The 17483-nt window shown below is 44.2% G+C and overlaps 1 protein-coding gene across 1 annotated transcript in view; it reads right to left on the reverse strand.

Annotated features, from left to right (window-relative positions):
- PRKCH (protein kinase C eta) overlaps positions 1-17198 on the reverse strand; it is a 121006-nt gene extending 103808 nt beyond the window's left edge. Inside the window, exon 1 of the mRNA XM_030451914.1 lies at positions 16828-17198. Within this exon, the coding sequence (XP_030307774.1) occupies positions 16828-17187 (360 nt within the window). The 5' untranslated portion in view covers positions 17188-17198. The remainder of the gene's footprint in view (positions 1-16827) is intronic.
- Between the last annotated feature and the right edge of the window lie 285 nt (positions 17199-17483).

Consider the following 17483-nt stretch of genomic DNA (forward strand, 5'->3'; position numbering starts at 1 on the left):
AGCCCAAGGCCACAAAGCCCCTTGGGGCACTGAGGAAACCTCACACCATCAATTTATAGACAAAGAAAGCAACGCATGGGGATGGCAGGAGCAAAGCTAGAAACAGAACTTGTGGCCTTCAAAAGCCCACCACAGCACAGGACACAGCAGGCACACAGCCTTGGAAAAGTGCAAGAAAGACGCTGAGGAACCTGTAAGAGCCTGGGCTGCACAGTGCTCCAGACGTGAAGAGTCAACTGTTCCCCAGCACCAGAACTCATCATTCTTTTCAGTGATGATAAAGCTTTGCACCTTAAGCATACTGGGGAGGAGGGCACAAAACACCACCCACCCCCTTTGTCAGTATCACAATGAATTGATTATTTACGTGCAAAATCAACTTATCAGCAATATTTCTGGCACAATGTAAGATTTCAAATGACACATCCAAGCAGCATGCCAGTCCTTAGGACTGCAGCTCTCATCACTGACATTCCCATTTAAAGCCTTAACTGCATTACTCATCCTTAGTAAGGATACAAAAAGGAGGGATTAATTCCAGAAGATTTTGAAACCCAGATCCCGGCATGAGCTGTAACACCATGGAGAGGCCTAAGCACTTATCCTCTGACCATTCTTTCCAGATGTAGAATTAATCACAGTGACTTCTTTACCCCTTCACTCACTTCCTCACCTGACAGTTTCTTAACACAGAAACGATTAAGGACTAACATTTATATCCAGTCACTATTAACCCACCACATCTCCTCTCACATTCTGTGTTCCATGGTGATCTGTCAGATTATTTGAGAGGAAAGGATGAAAAGCAAACTATCAAATATGGGTGGTGTCTCACAGGAGGGAATCTGCTTGGTACACAGGGAAAGATGGAGAGGAAGGCCAAAAAGTCCTTTAGCCTGTGCACTAAGCCCTCTCCCATTCAATGTCAATGGTTTATGGCATTCTTTAACATCCCTGGCTCACACATCCCAGAACATAATGTAAAAGCAGTAGCAGTTTTTTGGCTGCACAGCCAATTAGATGTTTATAAAGGTAAAAAAATAATTAAAAAAAAAAAAAAAAAAGGAGTGCTAAGGCATGTACTCCCCCAGCATTCCTGAAGGTATGATGCTTGCTCCTGGTGTCCAGATGTTACAGCTCATGTCTCCACTCTAACCCCATGAGGTCCAGCACTGGGAGTCACAGTCAAGTCTTCATGCAGCAAAAAAGATATAGGTTGGGATCCAGTATGCAGCTGACAACACCCAGAAAGGACATGCCTTGGCCAACCTTTGCTTTGCCAAGTTAGATCACATCCTATTTGTATACCCGTTTTTGTTTGTGAGTTTATTTTTCTGTTTGGGGTTTTTTTGGTGGGCGGGTGGGGAAGAGTACAAGAGAAGTATTTCTGTAAAACAGAAGTTTTAAAAGGGTGCATAGATGAGCTTGGTCATAGGGAAGGACCCAGGGTTGTATATATATATATATATATACATATATATACATAATATATGTGTATATATATATAATATATATAATATATATATATGTGTGTATATATATATAATGTATATATGTGTGTGTGTATATATATATATTATGTATATTATATATATTAAGTATACAAAGAGGATTAGAAAAAAGTCCTGAAATCCTGAAGTCAAGCACTGCAGTAAGAGACAGACTGTCCAAGACCAAGCAATTCCTGGTCCCATCAAGTCTGTGATTACAGTTTTCCTAATCTGCTTCATGACAGCGATGATCTCACTACCCACTTGTGACCATAAAGTCATCACTGTGACTCCAGCAATTGAGCTGAGACGGGAAGGAGCTGAAAAACATCAACCTCCAACCTTCCCCAGGCAGGCCACCGGATGGGTGACGAGGTGCCATGTCACCAAGATATGCTGTTTAGCTGACCCAGCCATCTGCCTCCATCAGGAGAAGGAGGCACTGCTGGGGTTTGCGTGCAACTGCAAGCTGACAGGCAGCTTGCTGGCATCTACCAGCAGCATCTTGTCACGTATTTCCCCTTCTCAATATTTCTTTTTCCCTTTCCAAAGTGTGGTTTCAAGATAAGGAAGCACTTCTCAACCAACATGACCAAGATGTAGCTTGGATTTTAAAAAAAGGAGGGCAGAGGAGGGTGGGGGCAGGGCCCAGAAAGGGTCTGAAGAGGAAAAAGTTAGAATGTAGCTGGAATGATTTTGTTCACACATCAATTGAGAACATAATCTGATGCTGCCCACGTTTCCCATTCAAAGTTCAACATCACCTGCAAAGCTGGAACTAAATGTTCTTCTCAAACGGAGCTTTTGCTGAGGATCATTGCAAGTCCAAGCACACAGCAACACTAGGTAAGCCCAGAGCAAGACAGGCTCCATCACAAGACCATCAGAATTAGGGCAACTGCTGTCATATCACCTCCTTGAAAAATACTTAGCTTCTTAGTGAACAAACCTGGCACTTTATATGTGCCACAGCCAGCATTACAAGTGCTTTATATTAGAAGCACACATGCTTCCACCTCCAGCTCACTAGCTAACAGGTTTATACTTTTAAACTCCCTTCTGGAGCAAAGTTCTTTCCTACCTGGGTGGCACATGAACCTTATGCTCCTCTTCCCACTGACAAACAGCCCTTGCTGAGAGGGGGCACACTACCCTAATTCCCTAAGTCAAATTTTATTCACTCCAGAAAAAGTCACATCAATTTTAGTCTTAAAACCTTAGCCAGAGAGCTTTCACCAGCTGAGAACAGAAATCCCTTGGACAGCATTTATCTTCTTTCAAAATTCAGTCAAGTAACTCCCCTTCTTTAAGGTTTACCCAGCCCTGTAATCTGAAGCTGAGGAGCCAGTCAAACCAAGCCAGTTCCTTTCCTCTGCATGAGCAGGGGCCTCAGTAATGGCCCTGGGGGGAAGAAGATGAAAGAGCTATAGTGTCTCTAAATAACAGCTAGACATCCATTGTAGTGAAACACTGCAAACACAGTCCCCTAAGAAAGATAATGGAACACCTAATGCTCTTCAACTCCTAAAATGCATAATATTGAATGAGCTCTAAAGAGAAGACACAGAAGTGAAGAGTTAGATCATAAAGCAGCTGCACTGGAGCTGCTGACCAAACCCTTGAGTTGCACCATGAGTTTCAGCTTTTTATGGACAGAGATCCCTCTTGCAGCCCAGCAGCATTTGAAAGGTTTCTGGGACATTACCACACACAGCAATATGAAGGGGTGGTTTCAGATACTGAAATAGAAAATCTGAACAAGTAATGACCCACTGGAAAATTCATTGCAAGAGACGGAAATATCTGGTACTCTTCAAACATGTTCTGACTGTGGCTTTGAAGCAAGCCACAACACTGTCTATTGTAAAGACACCTTTCCGGTGGAAACAGTTGCTTAATATTGTTACAGATGGAGTAACAATACCTATAGGTGTACAGGATTTTGCAACTACCAATTTAGTGGCTGAAAAGATATAAATAAATAAATAAGTATTTAGAAGAGGAAAAAAATAGGGGGGGGGACACGACACACCTGTATTTTTGTGCAGCTGAAGTAAAAAAAAAAAAAAAAATATCAAACACCCATTTCTCCACAAATAAAATTTCGTATCTCCAGGACTATTAAAATATGGAGATTGTTTAGTGAACCTAGAAATGAATCACAAGACTTATACTGTGAAAGTGTTTAAGAGCTTTTTCAAGGCCAGGAAGATTCTCTCAGAACAAACTTCCAGGAGCCAAGCACAGGACACTGAAGGCTGATTAAATCCAGCAAGCCTCAGCTACTCTTTTCTCACCCTATGTTCATGTTCAAAACAGGAACAGGCATTTCCAAGATGTTACTAAAATAAGAAGTGGCATTGCTTAAAAACAATGAGTACTGCTATCCATTCCTGAGACAAGTCTCTTTGCAGTAAGTTTATTTATATATAGAAATAAATCCACTGACCTCGTATTAATCACAATCACTTCTCTCTCTATGACAAAGGGAAATGACAAACTTGCAAGGACACATCAGAAACCTCTTGAGATCGCCAGAACATGTGATGACCTGAATGATCATTGTTTCTCTTTCATAAAATCCACCCTGACCCTACAGTTTTATTTTTGAGAAAATCAGATAAGTGCAATTCCAAAAAGGTAGCAACAGATGGTTACGGATATAGCTTCAATTCTCCATTCTAAGGTTCTTCTAAAATTCTGGAGTTCTGATGCTCTTGTTTCTAAGAGTTTTACACAACAAGGCAGTAACCAGATGGGACACAACCAGGCAAAGGGGCTTCTCTTTGTTACACGCAGTGCTACCTAAGAACTGAAATGAGTCTCTGTTGTGTCCTGACTACCCCACAGCACCCACGCCTTGTCGTGTTCCCTTTCTACACCACAAGCACTGACATCCTGCTCTCCTGCAGCTGTGCAGCAACTGCTAAAACACAGGCTAAAAAAGACTCAGCTTTCAGCACCCCTTTGGTGAAACTTCAGTAACATCAGAGTGGGGTTTTGTACACGTCCAGCAGCGGTTGTTGTTGAACTGCTGGGAACAGCACGATCTTGATTAGGAACTGATAAATTATTAACCAACCAACTGCTTCAAGTAGATATAAAGTAAAGGGAAAAGCCATCTTGGTATCAAGGTTTGATCAAGAGGAGATGACTGTCCCCAGCACACCCTCTAAAGGTCCCCACCACCCCTTTTCTTCCGGCCCTCACCACTCCTCTGCAAAGGCAGCAGAATGGACACTGCTTTCACACAACACCAAAACCACAGTTCCCAGCCCATCACATTAACTTATTTGGCCTTTGACTGATATTTTAGTTTGCAGCCCCAGCTGTCAAATGGGGTAGGTGAGAAGCAGAGATGTGAGCAGGAAGCTTTCTGCCTCTCCACTGCTGCACAGTGGCTGCCCACAGGGCAGAGAAGGACAAAAACCTGCTGGGTAACCTCCTGGATCTGCTCTGTATAAACTACCAGGGCTTGGAAGTCAAAAGCCTGCCAAAAAAGTGCTTCATCATGATTATACACAACACCCATTCCTAGTCTGGATGAAGTTGTGAGCCTTCACCCAAATGAAAAGGGTTTTACCCATACCTACACATTAACATATTTCGTGTATCAGGGGCTGAAAACTGTTCAGTGTGGATGTGCAGCATTGCCTGAATTTTTAATACTGTATTTCTGAGCCTGCCAGACATTTCAGTATCCAAAAGTTTGCTCTCCATTTCAGCACTGTCACTCCAAGATGAAAAGCCCTAAGGATTTGGACACAGTGAGTCCTGGCCTGCAAAGAAAGCACCACAGCAGTAAACACAGGGATCACAGTGCACTTCAGGTAGAACTGGAGATTTTAGACTCAACCTATAGAAATTGGAACATGCAAGAGAAACCATTCCTGCTTCTTTAACATTGCTGCCCACTTCTTTTGTTTGAATTGTATCCTTATTGTCCCTCAAAGGTAAAGAATCAAGTTCTATTGTCTGGGCTCACTAGTGCAGCTCTAGAACTTCCTCCTTTTTTGGACATGAGAACTATAAATTTGATGCTCTTCACATCAAAAAACATTCAGCAAGATTTCACAAAGGAAAGTGAAACATGATCCTTACTCGAATCAAAAAGATGGAGAAAAACTCTATCATTTTTATTGGCAAGACAGGCTAAATGTTTCTTGAGCTAATTCTTTGCAAATGTGGTCAAAATGAGTTACTGTCATTAAGTACTGGTTGGGTGATTGGAATAGGATTTAATTTTTGAAGAGAAGAAGATGGCTTATCCTAGAGCTGGGTTTCTGCCCACTTTTGCTCTACACCAAACTGAGAACAGCTCAGCTGCTTGCAAAGAAGCTGCTAAACCACCACAATTATGACCCACTACATTAAGGAAGACCTAAGACAGCAGCATTTTTTTCTTAAGTGCAGGACTGTAAGATGCCACATCAGCAGTCCCTGATGTAGAAACAAGAATAAAACTTTTTAGAAGGGAGACTGCCTGTAGGGTCATTCCCAACAATCTCCAGTAGGTCACCTTGCCTCACAAACCCATCTTGTGTGAGCACCCAAAGCTCCTACACTGGATTTTGCACAATTATTTAGTAAATAGGTAACAAAGCCATAGCTGTAAGGCTCCATCTTGCAAACTGATTCTCAACAGCAATACTCCCAACAAAGCCCTACTAGGAGATGGAAGATGACCCTACACATTTGACACCACTGCAGATTTTGTATTAAAAAGTGTGTTCCAACTGAGTAGCTTTGACAAGAGATGTCACCACATTTTCCTTATTTGGTTGTATTTTCTTCCAGGCTCAGGAGCAAACTGCCTTACAGAATAAATTTCCATTGAATACATTAATGTTAGATGCCTCAGTCTGGGAATGACCTAGATAATGAACTCACTGCACGGAAGCCAATCCCTTCCTTTTTCTCAGAGCTCCACGAGCACTCACTGTGCTCAATAAATAATGTACAATACAGCCATCATTATAAACCTTGTTGCATGCAAGATGGAGGGAAAGAAACATGTTCATTTCTCCCAATTAGACTTGTGCAAAGCTGGCAGCATCACTCCACTGATGCCATTGGGAACCCATTGATGTAAACCTAGCAAGCAAAAGCAGAGAGGCAAGCACCAGGCTCCTGTTCTGCTGAAATCTCACAGAAGACACAGGCAAATTTTCTAGAGTGACATTTTACAAGTAAAAAAGGAGAAAGATGATTTCCACAATGTTACTAAAACAGCAGAGAGAAGTGAGGCATAGCGAGCATCTTCTCATGGAGCATCCCAGAGCTCAAAGGTGAGGGAGGGATAAGAAATAGGCCCCACTGAATGGAAGGTTTCACCCTCTTTTCTTCAGATTTAAAACAATCAAATTTCAGTAGAATTAAAGGGTAGGAGATAAGAGAAAATAATCTGCATCAATCTCCAAATTTCTCCACTGAAGAATAATGTATTTTTTCCTCTGCTCTTCAGTCCTGGTAAAAAACCAAAAAGCTACATGGCCTTGTCTTCCAAGGAAAATAAATGTGGGATAAATTAGGAATTTAAATGGGATAAACTTCTCTTTCATTAGTTGTTCTTCATCTAGAAAACCTTTGTTATTCTGAAGGAACTTGGCTCAGATTTGCATGCATGTGGTTCAGGATGAGCACTGACCAGTTCAGGTGGAGAGAATCACTCCAGAAACAAACTCGCACGTAGACAACCCAGCCCCAGTGCTATCAGAGACAGCATTTACTTGCAAATATTTGTCAGACAGAAGCACTTCAGAGTACAGACATCTCATGCTGATTTTTACTGTCACAGTAAAATTGTCACCTTCTTTCCTATCCAGACCCTAGAGTCAGCCACCACCTTCAGCACACAATCCTAAGTGATCTTTCTGACAGTGCACGTCTCTGACTCACACCTACAGACTTGGCGTGGTTATGGCTGGTCCCTGCCTGAACCTACTGCAGCATCTATAATCCATGAATGATGGCAAACCTTTTCTATCCAAAAAGCAATAAAAGGATTCCCAAACCAAGACCCCATTGCTACCTAGGAAGTTTAAAATACTAAAGGAGGTGGAAACGCATATGAAGACTTTTTAATTAAAGTGCCATCTTGCTGACGTGACAGAGTAAAATAAAAATTTACTCAAGAGGAAAACACAAAATACAGTACTGTGCTAAAATGGAGACTAATGGCAAAGACCTAAGGAGAAAAGCAAGCAAAGGCAAAGCAGAAACCATCAAGAGGCCACAGAGAGGGCTAGAAACCAGAAATGCTGTAGAAAGGTATGAGCTGCTTTTTCAAACCAAATTGGACCATCTGACAAGTGAAAATCCTGCCTCTCAGGATGGCTGATTCTAAACATATGAGACAAAGGCAAGGAAAAACACCTCAGTATTCAGATATGGAAGTACTACTACAACCCTCTCCTCAGCCCCTAGATATGCACTGTCAGACCATTTGTTGGTTTAATTTTTACTACCAGATATAATGTCCTGGGACAGGACATTACACAGCCTTTTTCTCACATCTTCTCCCTAACTCGCCTCCATCTGAGAGTTTATGGGGCTCTGTTCATCTGTGAAGGCAAATGATTATACCAATTTATTTTTTATAAAAATACACAGCAGACATGTAATACTCATACAGCAACTCACATAAATATGCCTTGCATGGATGTATTTCCCTCCTCTTGGCAGCAATGTCTGTACTGCAACAAAATGTTAAAAAAAAGAAGTAAACCCCAAATTTCACTAAGACCTTGTCCTGGTTTGGGCCAGGATAAAGGTGATTTTCTGTTTTGTACTTTTACTTTTAGCTAAGTCTCTTGTAAGTAGTTGCACTTGCTAAAATTAACAGCAAGTATCTCAGACAGTGTCTGCTTCTAGGATTGATAACACTTGATGTTTATAGTTACTGCTAGAGACTGGTATGCAGAGCCAAGGACACTGCTCAGCTCTGAGGAAAACATTTTACCGTCCAGGAGGATACAGAAGTCCCACCTGAGCCCTCCTTTGGGGAGGAGCAGACAAGATAGATGCCAGAATTGACCAAACAGAGTATTCCATCCCATATACGTCACACTCAGTATAAATTTGAGGCATCACGAGGGCCGAGCCAGATCTCTTCCGGATTTCCAGATTTCCAGACTTCCGGATTTCCTGATTTCCCTTCCTCCCTTCCTTCACCCGGTATCCTGGAAGGATCCTGTCCATTCATCTGCCTGTGTTCCTGATCCATCCCAGCCCATATCTGTGTGTTCCTGCCTCCAGTTCCCGACTGCTGCCGACTCCAGGAGTCCAGCCTGGACTTTCCCAGGGCTGCCCTACAGCCTCGGTGGTGACGTGAGAGTTATTGGGGGAAAGGAGGGAGGAATGTGGTTTCCATTTTCCTGTATATTTGTATATATTTAGTAATTTTTCCTATTTATCATTACTGTTCATTAAAGTTGTGTAGTTTAGTTTCCAACCCATAAGTCTCTCTCCATTATTCTCTCTCCTTTCTTTATCAAGGAGAGAGAGATTAATAGAGAGCGTCTGTTATTCGGTTTAATTGCCGGGCCAGTGTTAAACCGTGACAGACCTATACAAATAGATTTAAAAATAGAATAAGTAATCTACCTCCCATCTCACAAACTGACTTCAGGTACCAACACAGCTCAACTTTTGTTTCTGCATCAATACTTCATCCCTGCTCTGTTACACAGCAAGAAGACCTCTCCTGGAAGGAGGCTGGAGAGCTGCCACCCCTGATACAAATACAATCAACTCCCTCACGAAACTCAGCACATATGAAACTTGGCAGGGGAACACCAAGAAAGACACCAAGTCTTTATGTAATGTCATCTACAGGTTCATACTTCCCTCCTTCCTCCCCTGCCAACATTTTTTTAGTACTGGCAAAGCCTGTGGGTAAGTACAGTCATAGCACCATGCTCTTATTCCAGTGCCAGCTGTAATCTTATCACAGACCTAAACAAGTCCTAAACACCCCAGGGATGCAATCCTTCCCAGGCTGGGCTCTGTTGGTTACCAAGGTGGCACTCAAAGGAGACAAACTAGATGTGACATTCACCTGTCACACAGAAATGACACAGGCATCCCCTGCCTGTTGGGGATGCATCCATCTGTCCTGAGGGCTGCATCCCTCCATCAGGACACACATCACCAGTGGGATAGAGAGCACGAGGATTTCTGGAGATGCAGGGAGCGACACAAGGAAGGCAGTGGCTGAAAACAAGCTGGTGGCTGCCAGAACTTCTGCCTGCAACCTGCCCCACATCTGAGGAGCCCGCAGGAAAAAGCAAAGCGGGGAGCTGGCCATCAGCTGGTAGAACTGCCTGCGGGATAGATCTGGCCATTGATTAGATGCCCCTGGTCTAGCATGACAAGGGCAGAAGGGCACACAAGGCCTCACAGTGAAAAAGCAATTTTTTCCATCACCTTGGGCCCAGCACAGAGGCTGAGATTTTAGTGCTGAATATCAGCAGCAGCCAAGCTGCTGAGGAACGCTTCGTCTCACACAGCATCACGACAACACAATGAAATCTGGCTTACATCTGTTCATGTGCTGCCTTTCAGAATAAACCAGGACAATTTCCTCAGTGACTAACTTCCCCGAGAGATGAAAACATCTCATGATATCAAAGAACAAAAAGCCATCGTTGGCATTGCAGAAGCTGAAGTTGTTGGTCTGGCTTACAGTATGCACCTCAGCAACCTGAGTTGGATGCTTCAGGATGCACTTTGTTTTGGAAATACATTTGCTAACTTTGATATGATTATAAAGCAGCCATTCAGGGCTTCTTGCACCAGTACAACCAAGGGCATGGCCAAACCACCTGATGAGCTCCGCCAGGACACGATGCCAGGTTTAGTTATCCAGGACTCCAGCCCAGTTCACTGCACAGCCCCACAAATAATGCTGGGGCGGAATAAGCAACCAGAACAAAGACTGCTCACTGCCTCCAGAAGAAATTAAGTCTGAGCAATGGCTTGACATATATTAACCTCATGCCTAAATAGGCTGAGATTTGGGAGGCAAGAAGGTGCTGATGCCTGATCCAGAACCCTTTATAAAAGCTGCCAGCAACTCATTTCACTTGATAGGCTTTCTGCTTGTCTTTTTCTCCATGGTTACATAAAAGGTTCCCAATTTCTTGATTGTATTGGCAAAGCACAATAGCTACAATCAAGCCTAAAACATCAAAAGAGCTTTAATAGTTTGCAAAGAAAGGGTGGGAGTCCTATTCCCTTCAGTTAGGGATATGCTTTCATATTGAATTACACTGTAAATCAGTAGACTTTCTAATGGCTTTTCAATAGCTTAAATGGCCCCCTTGACAATCTTTTCTGCAGGGTTTATTGCCTATAAGCTCAAAATGGCCAGAAACCAAACCATTACTCAGAAAATACTCCAAAACAGAAAGCCTCAGACAGCCTGGATGAAATGCATTTTTACAGAAAGACCTGTGGTAAAAGCTAAATATAAAATGTGAACAGAGTGAGGCAAGGCTCATGGGGTGCCAAGAGCAGGACTGGGGATGGAGCTTCCTGGGGCACTGGGCTCATTTGTGCTGCTGTCACCATGCTGGTCCCCTTCTCCTCCTCCACAAACACCCTCAGGAGCTTCTCCTGCCATGACAAGCACTGCTGGAGACATGGGCATCAGCCCTTGGCCTGCCCTCTCTGCCTCTAAAGGGGGCTTGCAGGCAATTCAATGGCCCTGCCACCAGCCAGAGCCCCAGGCAGCAGCAGAAATAGAAAGTGAGCCCTGGCATCAACGTCAGCCCTGCACCCCAGCAAACACGTTAGCAAGGGCTTCGACAAACAGCTCCAGAAAACCTCCTGTGATTATGAGAGCTGCCCACTCCACCCTGTGCTGAGAAGCTGCCACCAAGCCAGAGTGCCAAGGCACTGGAGCATGGGCTGGCAGGCAAAGACATCACAGGCTTTGCAAGCCAACTCTGTAGGAAACAAACCAGGCTCTGGATGGAAACCTATGAGCCCCCCACATTGGAGTACCTTTCAGTGGGGCTTAAAGAGAAGTGGTGATACCTGCACTGCCCATCCCAGCCTCTCCCACACACCTCTCTGGAATTCCCAGAGCCCTTCCCAACTCCAGCAGCAGCAAACCAACAGTTCTCAAAGCACAGCTGTGGAAAAGAAAAAGACTGAGGAACAAACACACTTGAAAAATGGCACCACAGCAGGACCAGGCACCAAGCTGCATGAGGGAAAACCAAACTCACATCCTGCAGTACCCAGTTCAAAGCCAGGGCATGAACTCCAGTCCCACAGACCCTTCCTGGTATCCCAGGGGCTCTGACCACTGGGAACTGGCTCTTGGTGTGCTTTGACCAAACCTTTCCAGCCTGACACAGTCTCAAGCAAAATGCCGTTTTCCAAGGATGACCTCACAAGACAGACAGGTCATTTATTTGGGAGTAACATGTGGATGAGAAAGAAAGGGGACTCCCAACTTGCTCTATTTCTGATGCTGAAACAAGGCAGTAAGTGTCCACCTAGTCATGATACAGTCAACTCTAGTTGGTCTTGTCTGCCTTGATCACTAAAACTGTTATTAGCATTGCACACTCCAAGATTATTTAATACCTGAGAAACAGCAACAATTTCTCCTTTTTTAATTTCTTACAGCCTTTGTTTTAGGCTGCTGGGCACTCTCAGCTTTGTAGCACAAGACTGCTGGCTTTTTGAAGGGTTTGGTCACCGGACTGAAGGACAGCTGTATGCTACAGGAAACCAATAGAAGCCAAAATCCAAGAAGCTTTCAAAAACCATCTCAGCTTCTGCAGGGAGGGTTTCTCTCCACTATTCCCATCCAACATAGTAGTGATGTATCAGTAATAATAATTATGGAAACAACTTAAAACTTGTCAAGAAATAAGGATGGAGCTTAGTTTACTCATGCCTAGTTTGCAATTAACTTGCAGCATGACTTTGACAGAGATCAGAGACCTGCACAACCTGCATGGAAACAAATTTCTGTCCCAGCTTGAGCACTACCTATGGAAGAAACCAATTACTCCTGCACCTGCCCATTTCTACAGGTGGGCACAGGCTGATGCAGACTCAATACCTAATTGCAAAATCCTCTCCCAACAGTTATAAACTATTTCTGACGTCCTGATGGAAGTCTTGCCCACCTGGAGACTGCTCTACAGCAGAGCAGAAGTTAAAACTCAAAGCAACCATATCCTATTTGACCTGCAGGTCCCTGGCTCTATGGCAAGGTCACGATGCTCAAGGGAGAACACAGTGTTCTTTTCTGACTGTTCAATTGAATGTTCAATAAATACAATTGCAAACATGGGTAAAACACAATTCTTTTTGTGTTGAGAAAGAAAAAATATATAGGAAAGGATACAGGCACAAGAGCTCAAGTTAAGGAACACATGAGAATTACTTGTCTTCATCTCTTCCTTCACACATGAGCAAATGGTAACAAACTCATCAGGAAGTTGTGATTGGCTCATTAATCTTATAGTCCATCTGTTATCTGATTTCCTTCAGTATACTCTGCTAATTTCTACTTCAAGATCAAGGTTTAATTTTAACTCCTTGCTAAAGTCCTAGAAATTATGACATCTCTACCCAGGCACTAACAACTTGTACAATTGTATCTAAATAATTTCCTATTAATAATGCAATTCAGTATCCATAAATAGTGTTTCCCCAAGAAAATTACCACAGCTACTACACAAAACTCATAGAAATAATCCTATTTCTTGTAAACATCTCTCCTTTCAGTTACAGCTCAGTTCTCCAAATTATTTTTTATCTCCCTGACATACAACTGCTTCCTCTGCTGCACTCAAAGAAGGCAGAAGAGGAGATAATACCTTGCAAAGATGCATGTGCAGAGTAAAAAGACCTCAGCACATACGAGTGCAAAATTCAATGCTTTAAAAGACAAGTTGCAAACCTGATGTAAATCATGACAGCTTTAGGATAGCTGCCAGCTTAATTCCCCACTGCGTTGCACCTGGCAGGGCCATGAGCACCTGTGTAAAATGCTACCATTCAGGTTTGCACAATTTCACACCCACACAGGAAAATGCCTCCCAGAAAGAACATGGTACTGGAGAGATCACTCCTAGTTTTAACTACATTAAAGCCTGCTGAAGGCAAGATGGCATTTAATTGGCAATATTAATAAAATCTACTGCTCTGTAACTTGAGAAGTAAACGTAAAAAATGGGAAACGAAGAGAATGATCTTGAAGTTAATAAGCTCCTACAGATTTGGTCTGTGTGAAATCAGTCAACTGCTACACAAACTAAGAAATATCCAGACCATGCTAGCATGTCCACTAGAAAGACTCTAGAAAATAATAAAAATGGTTAGAGGAAAAAGGGTCAGTTTTGTAATCTCTGGAACATGGATTTCAATGCAAACAGTGAAGAGAGCACTCTGTCCCAGTACCCAGTGGGATGACTCACGTGTATAAGCATTACTGATGAGACAGTTCATGTCCATACACTTACTCATCTGTATAAGTGTTTGGGGCCATAATTGCAGTGATGTACCTGCAAGTCATCTGGGAAGCACCGATGCTCACACACCAACTGTTCCTACTTGCCTCTTGCCAACACTTCCTACAGTTCTCACAAGAGGTGGAAACCAATTTTACAACTTTTTTTTTTTTTTTTTTTTCCTCCACAGAAGAAGAAAATCAACATTTATGAACAGAGCAGCTCATGCAATAACCTTCAGGCCAGCATTTGAGCTAAGGGACTGACCCAGGTAATCCCTGACAGCCCAGTTACCTGGAGCAGAGGCAGCCCTGTCCTATTTGGCTGTAATCAAACCAAGGAGCATACGGAGTTCAGCAATATATTGGTGTCCTTGTCTCTGAAAAGTTAATGTAAAAAATGTATTTCAAATCAAAAGGAAAAATCATGCTCAGCCAAGTGTAAGACAGGTTCAAGTTTGAGGTCTCACAGATTTTCCCCTCACTCCTTCTTTGCCTGTATGTGCTTTTTACTTTGGGGATGGCAAAAGAACAGCATGAAGAATTTCAGAGTGGAGATGCTGTAAATCATCTACAAATCCCTTGTGGTGTCTTGTATCGTGCCAGCAGTTCACGGACCTCGGGCTTGTACAAACCAGCATTTCCTATCCTTCTGATTACACAAAACCCCATGACAACCTTGCTGGATTTATCAAGACATATTAAATTATCAGGGCAAGATGCAGTTCCCTGTCATCATGTGATCCTGGCTGCACGCTATGTGAGATGCTAATGGAGCAAGTCAAAAGAGGGGAGAGAAGAAAGGGAACAGGTGAATGCTTGCTCACTCCCTAAGCAACTCACCATAGTCATAAATTTTAGGCATTTACTGAATGAAAAGGAGAGAGCAGCATCTCTCAGTTTACATGCTCAGATATAACATTAGTTTATATCAATATAGTTAAAAAACACTGACTTCCCACCCCACTGCACCCATCAAGTCATAGGAGTTCCTAAAACATGTACCTTTCCAGCAGAGATAATAAACTGTTCCCTCACCAAAGACCAAACAAACACTGGACAGGACATTAAGCAACCTGGTCTAGTGGGAGGTGTCCCTGCCCATGCAGGGGTGTTGGAGCCAGATGATCTTTAAGGTCTCTTCCAACCCAAAACATTCTATGATTTCAGGATACAGACTACATCTGTCCTTAAAAAAAAATCAGCACTACAGGATAGAGGAAATGAAGCAGAAAGTGAATACTCGTGCACCTACACTGGAGGCAACAGTATTAAAGATGTAATGTAAATGTAATGTAAATACGGCCACCACCTTTGCAATGGAGTAGTTCAATCCCATGTATAGCCAGACCCTGCACAACCAGGTTTTATCCTGAGAGGATGAGGCCTCTCTCAACAGCAAAGAGGGAAACACTCCCTGCAAATCAATCATGAAGAAAACCCTCAAAACCACGGCTCTCTATCCTGAACTCCTTCTTTGGTCCTGGCCTACTGGTTGCTCTGTATTTAAAACTGTTTTAGCAGAAGTCTCAGGAGCAGCTTCTCTCCAGCAGCACAACCAGCTTTGGAAGCACCCAGAGGGCAAACTCCTGTGAACTCTGTTCTGGCTGTGCTGTCAGGAGCAACACCTGAGCCAACTTCTTTGATGTGAGCTTGGATCCTTCTGCCCAACACAATATCACAGCAGGGACTGTGTGGGAGACCACCTTTAGGGCATGAGCCACAAACCTATCCACAGGGTACCTAAGTGCACCATAAGAAGGGAAAAAGAAGTTACCATTATACACCTATCATACATTAATCAATCCTGCAGCTGGCATTTCCTTGTAATCACCACAGAGGTAAAGCATCACAGCTCAGTCACAGATGACAGAAAGCACCAGCATTCTCCCCAGCTATAGGATAGAGATGCCTATCTGATCACTGCAGTGTCAGCTCTCTTTCCTCCTCATCTGATTTTATTGTGATGGTTACCTGACCACACAAGCTAAACTTCCTGGCCTCAAAACGTTAGTATCTCTCTTAACCTCAGAAATCTGCAGCTCTTCTGCACCTTCTCTATCCAGAAGAATTGCTTGTTGGTTTGGTTTCCTTTGTTTTGTAACCTAACATTTACAAGCAAACTTCTCTCTGGATCAATATAGTTATTCCTCCTTTTACTGAAAGCAAAGGCACATCTTCAGAGCTTGTACTATTCCTTTCATTTTTCATTAGGACTAAGACATAAAAAGAGGTCCTCTGGGCCAGATGCAAGTGACAACTACTTGAAAATAACCTAGAATTAGCTGTGAAACTGACCAGCACAGTGGTGTACATAGACATGAGACTAGTCCTGCTATGCTGTTAGCAAGTCCAAGAAATTTCCACACACATATCAAACAACTGTGCAAGCATGTGTAGATCTGAGCAGAAATACATCCAGCCCCACATATCCAAGTCTCCAAGTAAATCTCTGTGTGGTAAGTAGGACGTTATGATGGTGTGAGTCTGCAGGTGTACTTTGCTGGTTATGTATTACGGGTATCTTCTCTGCCAGTCTACAAAGAAAAGAGATTTCACAGCCCTCAGCCACAGGGTCTTGACCCTCAAACTACGACAGCTGAAAGTTTTTGTTCTTACAGTCCCTGAATGCATCAACTGAAAGAGCAGTCTAAGCAAACCTAAAGCATAGGGGCACAGAGACAAGAAGGCACAGAGGCAAGGCACACCAGTGTAAACGCAGACACACGGGTCAGGCTGTATGCATCTGTGTAGCACAGGCATGCAAGGACAAGACCCAGCTCTGCAAGTACCCATCCAGCACCTTCATTCATTCGGAGAGGAGCCCAGCTCCAGCTTCTCCTTCAGCCGGCTACTCACCCAGCCCTCGAAGCTGTCGCTGGGGCCCGCGGAGCGCAGGAGGTCCTGGAAGTGCAAGGTGCAGTTGGCCACGAAGTCATCGTAGCCGATGGGGGTATCGTGGAAGACGGACAGCTCGATCTGGTGGCCGTCGGTGACCGTGGCGGAGAACTCCTCGTTGTAGGTGGGCTTGTTGGTCTTCTGCTTGGTGCTGGTCTGCCCAACGCGAACCTGGTCCACGCTGACAGTAACGTAGGGGTCCAAGAGCTGATAGCCCTTGCGGAACAGCGAGTGCCGAAGGGACCAGCGGGTGGGCTGCAGGCCCACCGCCTCCCCGATCCGCACCTTCAGGTACCCGTTGAACTTCATGGCTCCGGACATGGCCGCTCCCCCGGGGAGCCCGGGAGCCCGGAGGAGAGCCAGACCCCTCTCCCGCCGAACCGGGCCAGCTGCCAGCCCCACCGTGCCTCTTCAGGGGGCCGGGCGGCGGCGGTGCTCCCGCCCTCGGGCCATGCCGGAGCCCCGGAACCGCCGCGCACCGCCCACCTCCCGCGGCCGCGGGCAGCCGCTCCACCGCCCAGCCCGACTCGGCCCAGCCCAGCCCAGTCCCGTTCCGCCGCTGCAATGCCCGGCCCGGGCCTCTTCTTCCGAGGGGGAACGGCGCGGTTAGACTCGTC

The sequence above is a fragment of the Calypte anna genome, chromosome 5A (assembly GCF_003957555.1).
Source record: "Calypte anna isolate BGI_N300 chromosome 5A, bCalAnn1_v1.p, whole genome shotgun sequence".
Classification (NCBI taxonomy): domain Eukaryota; kingdom Metazoa; phylum Chordata; class Aves; order Apodiformes; family Trochilidae; genus Calypte; species Calypte anna.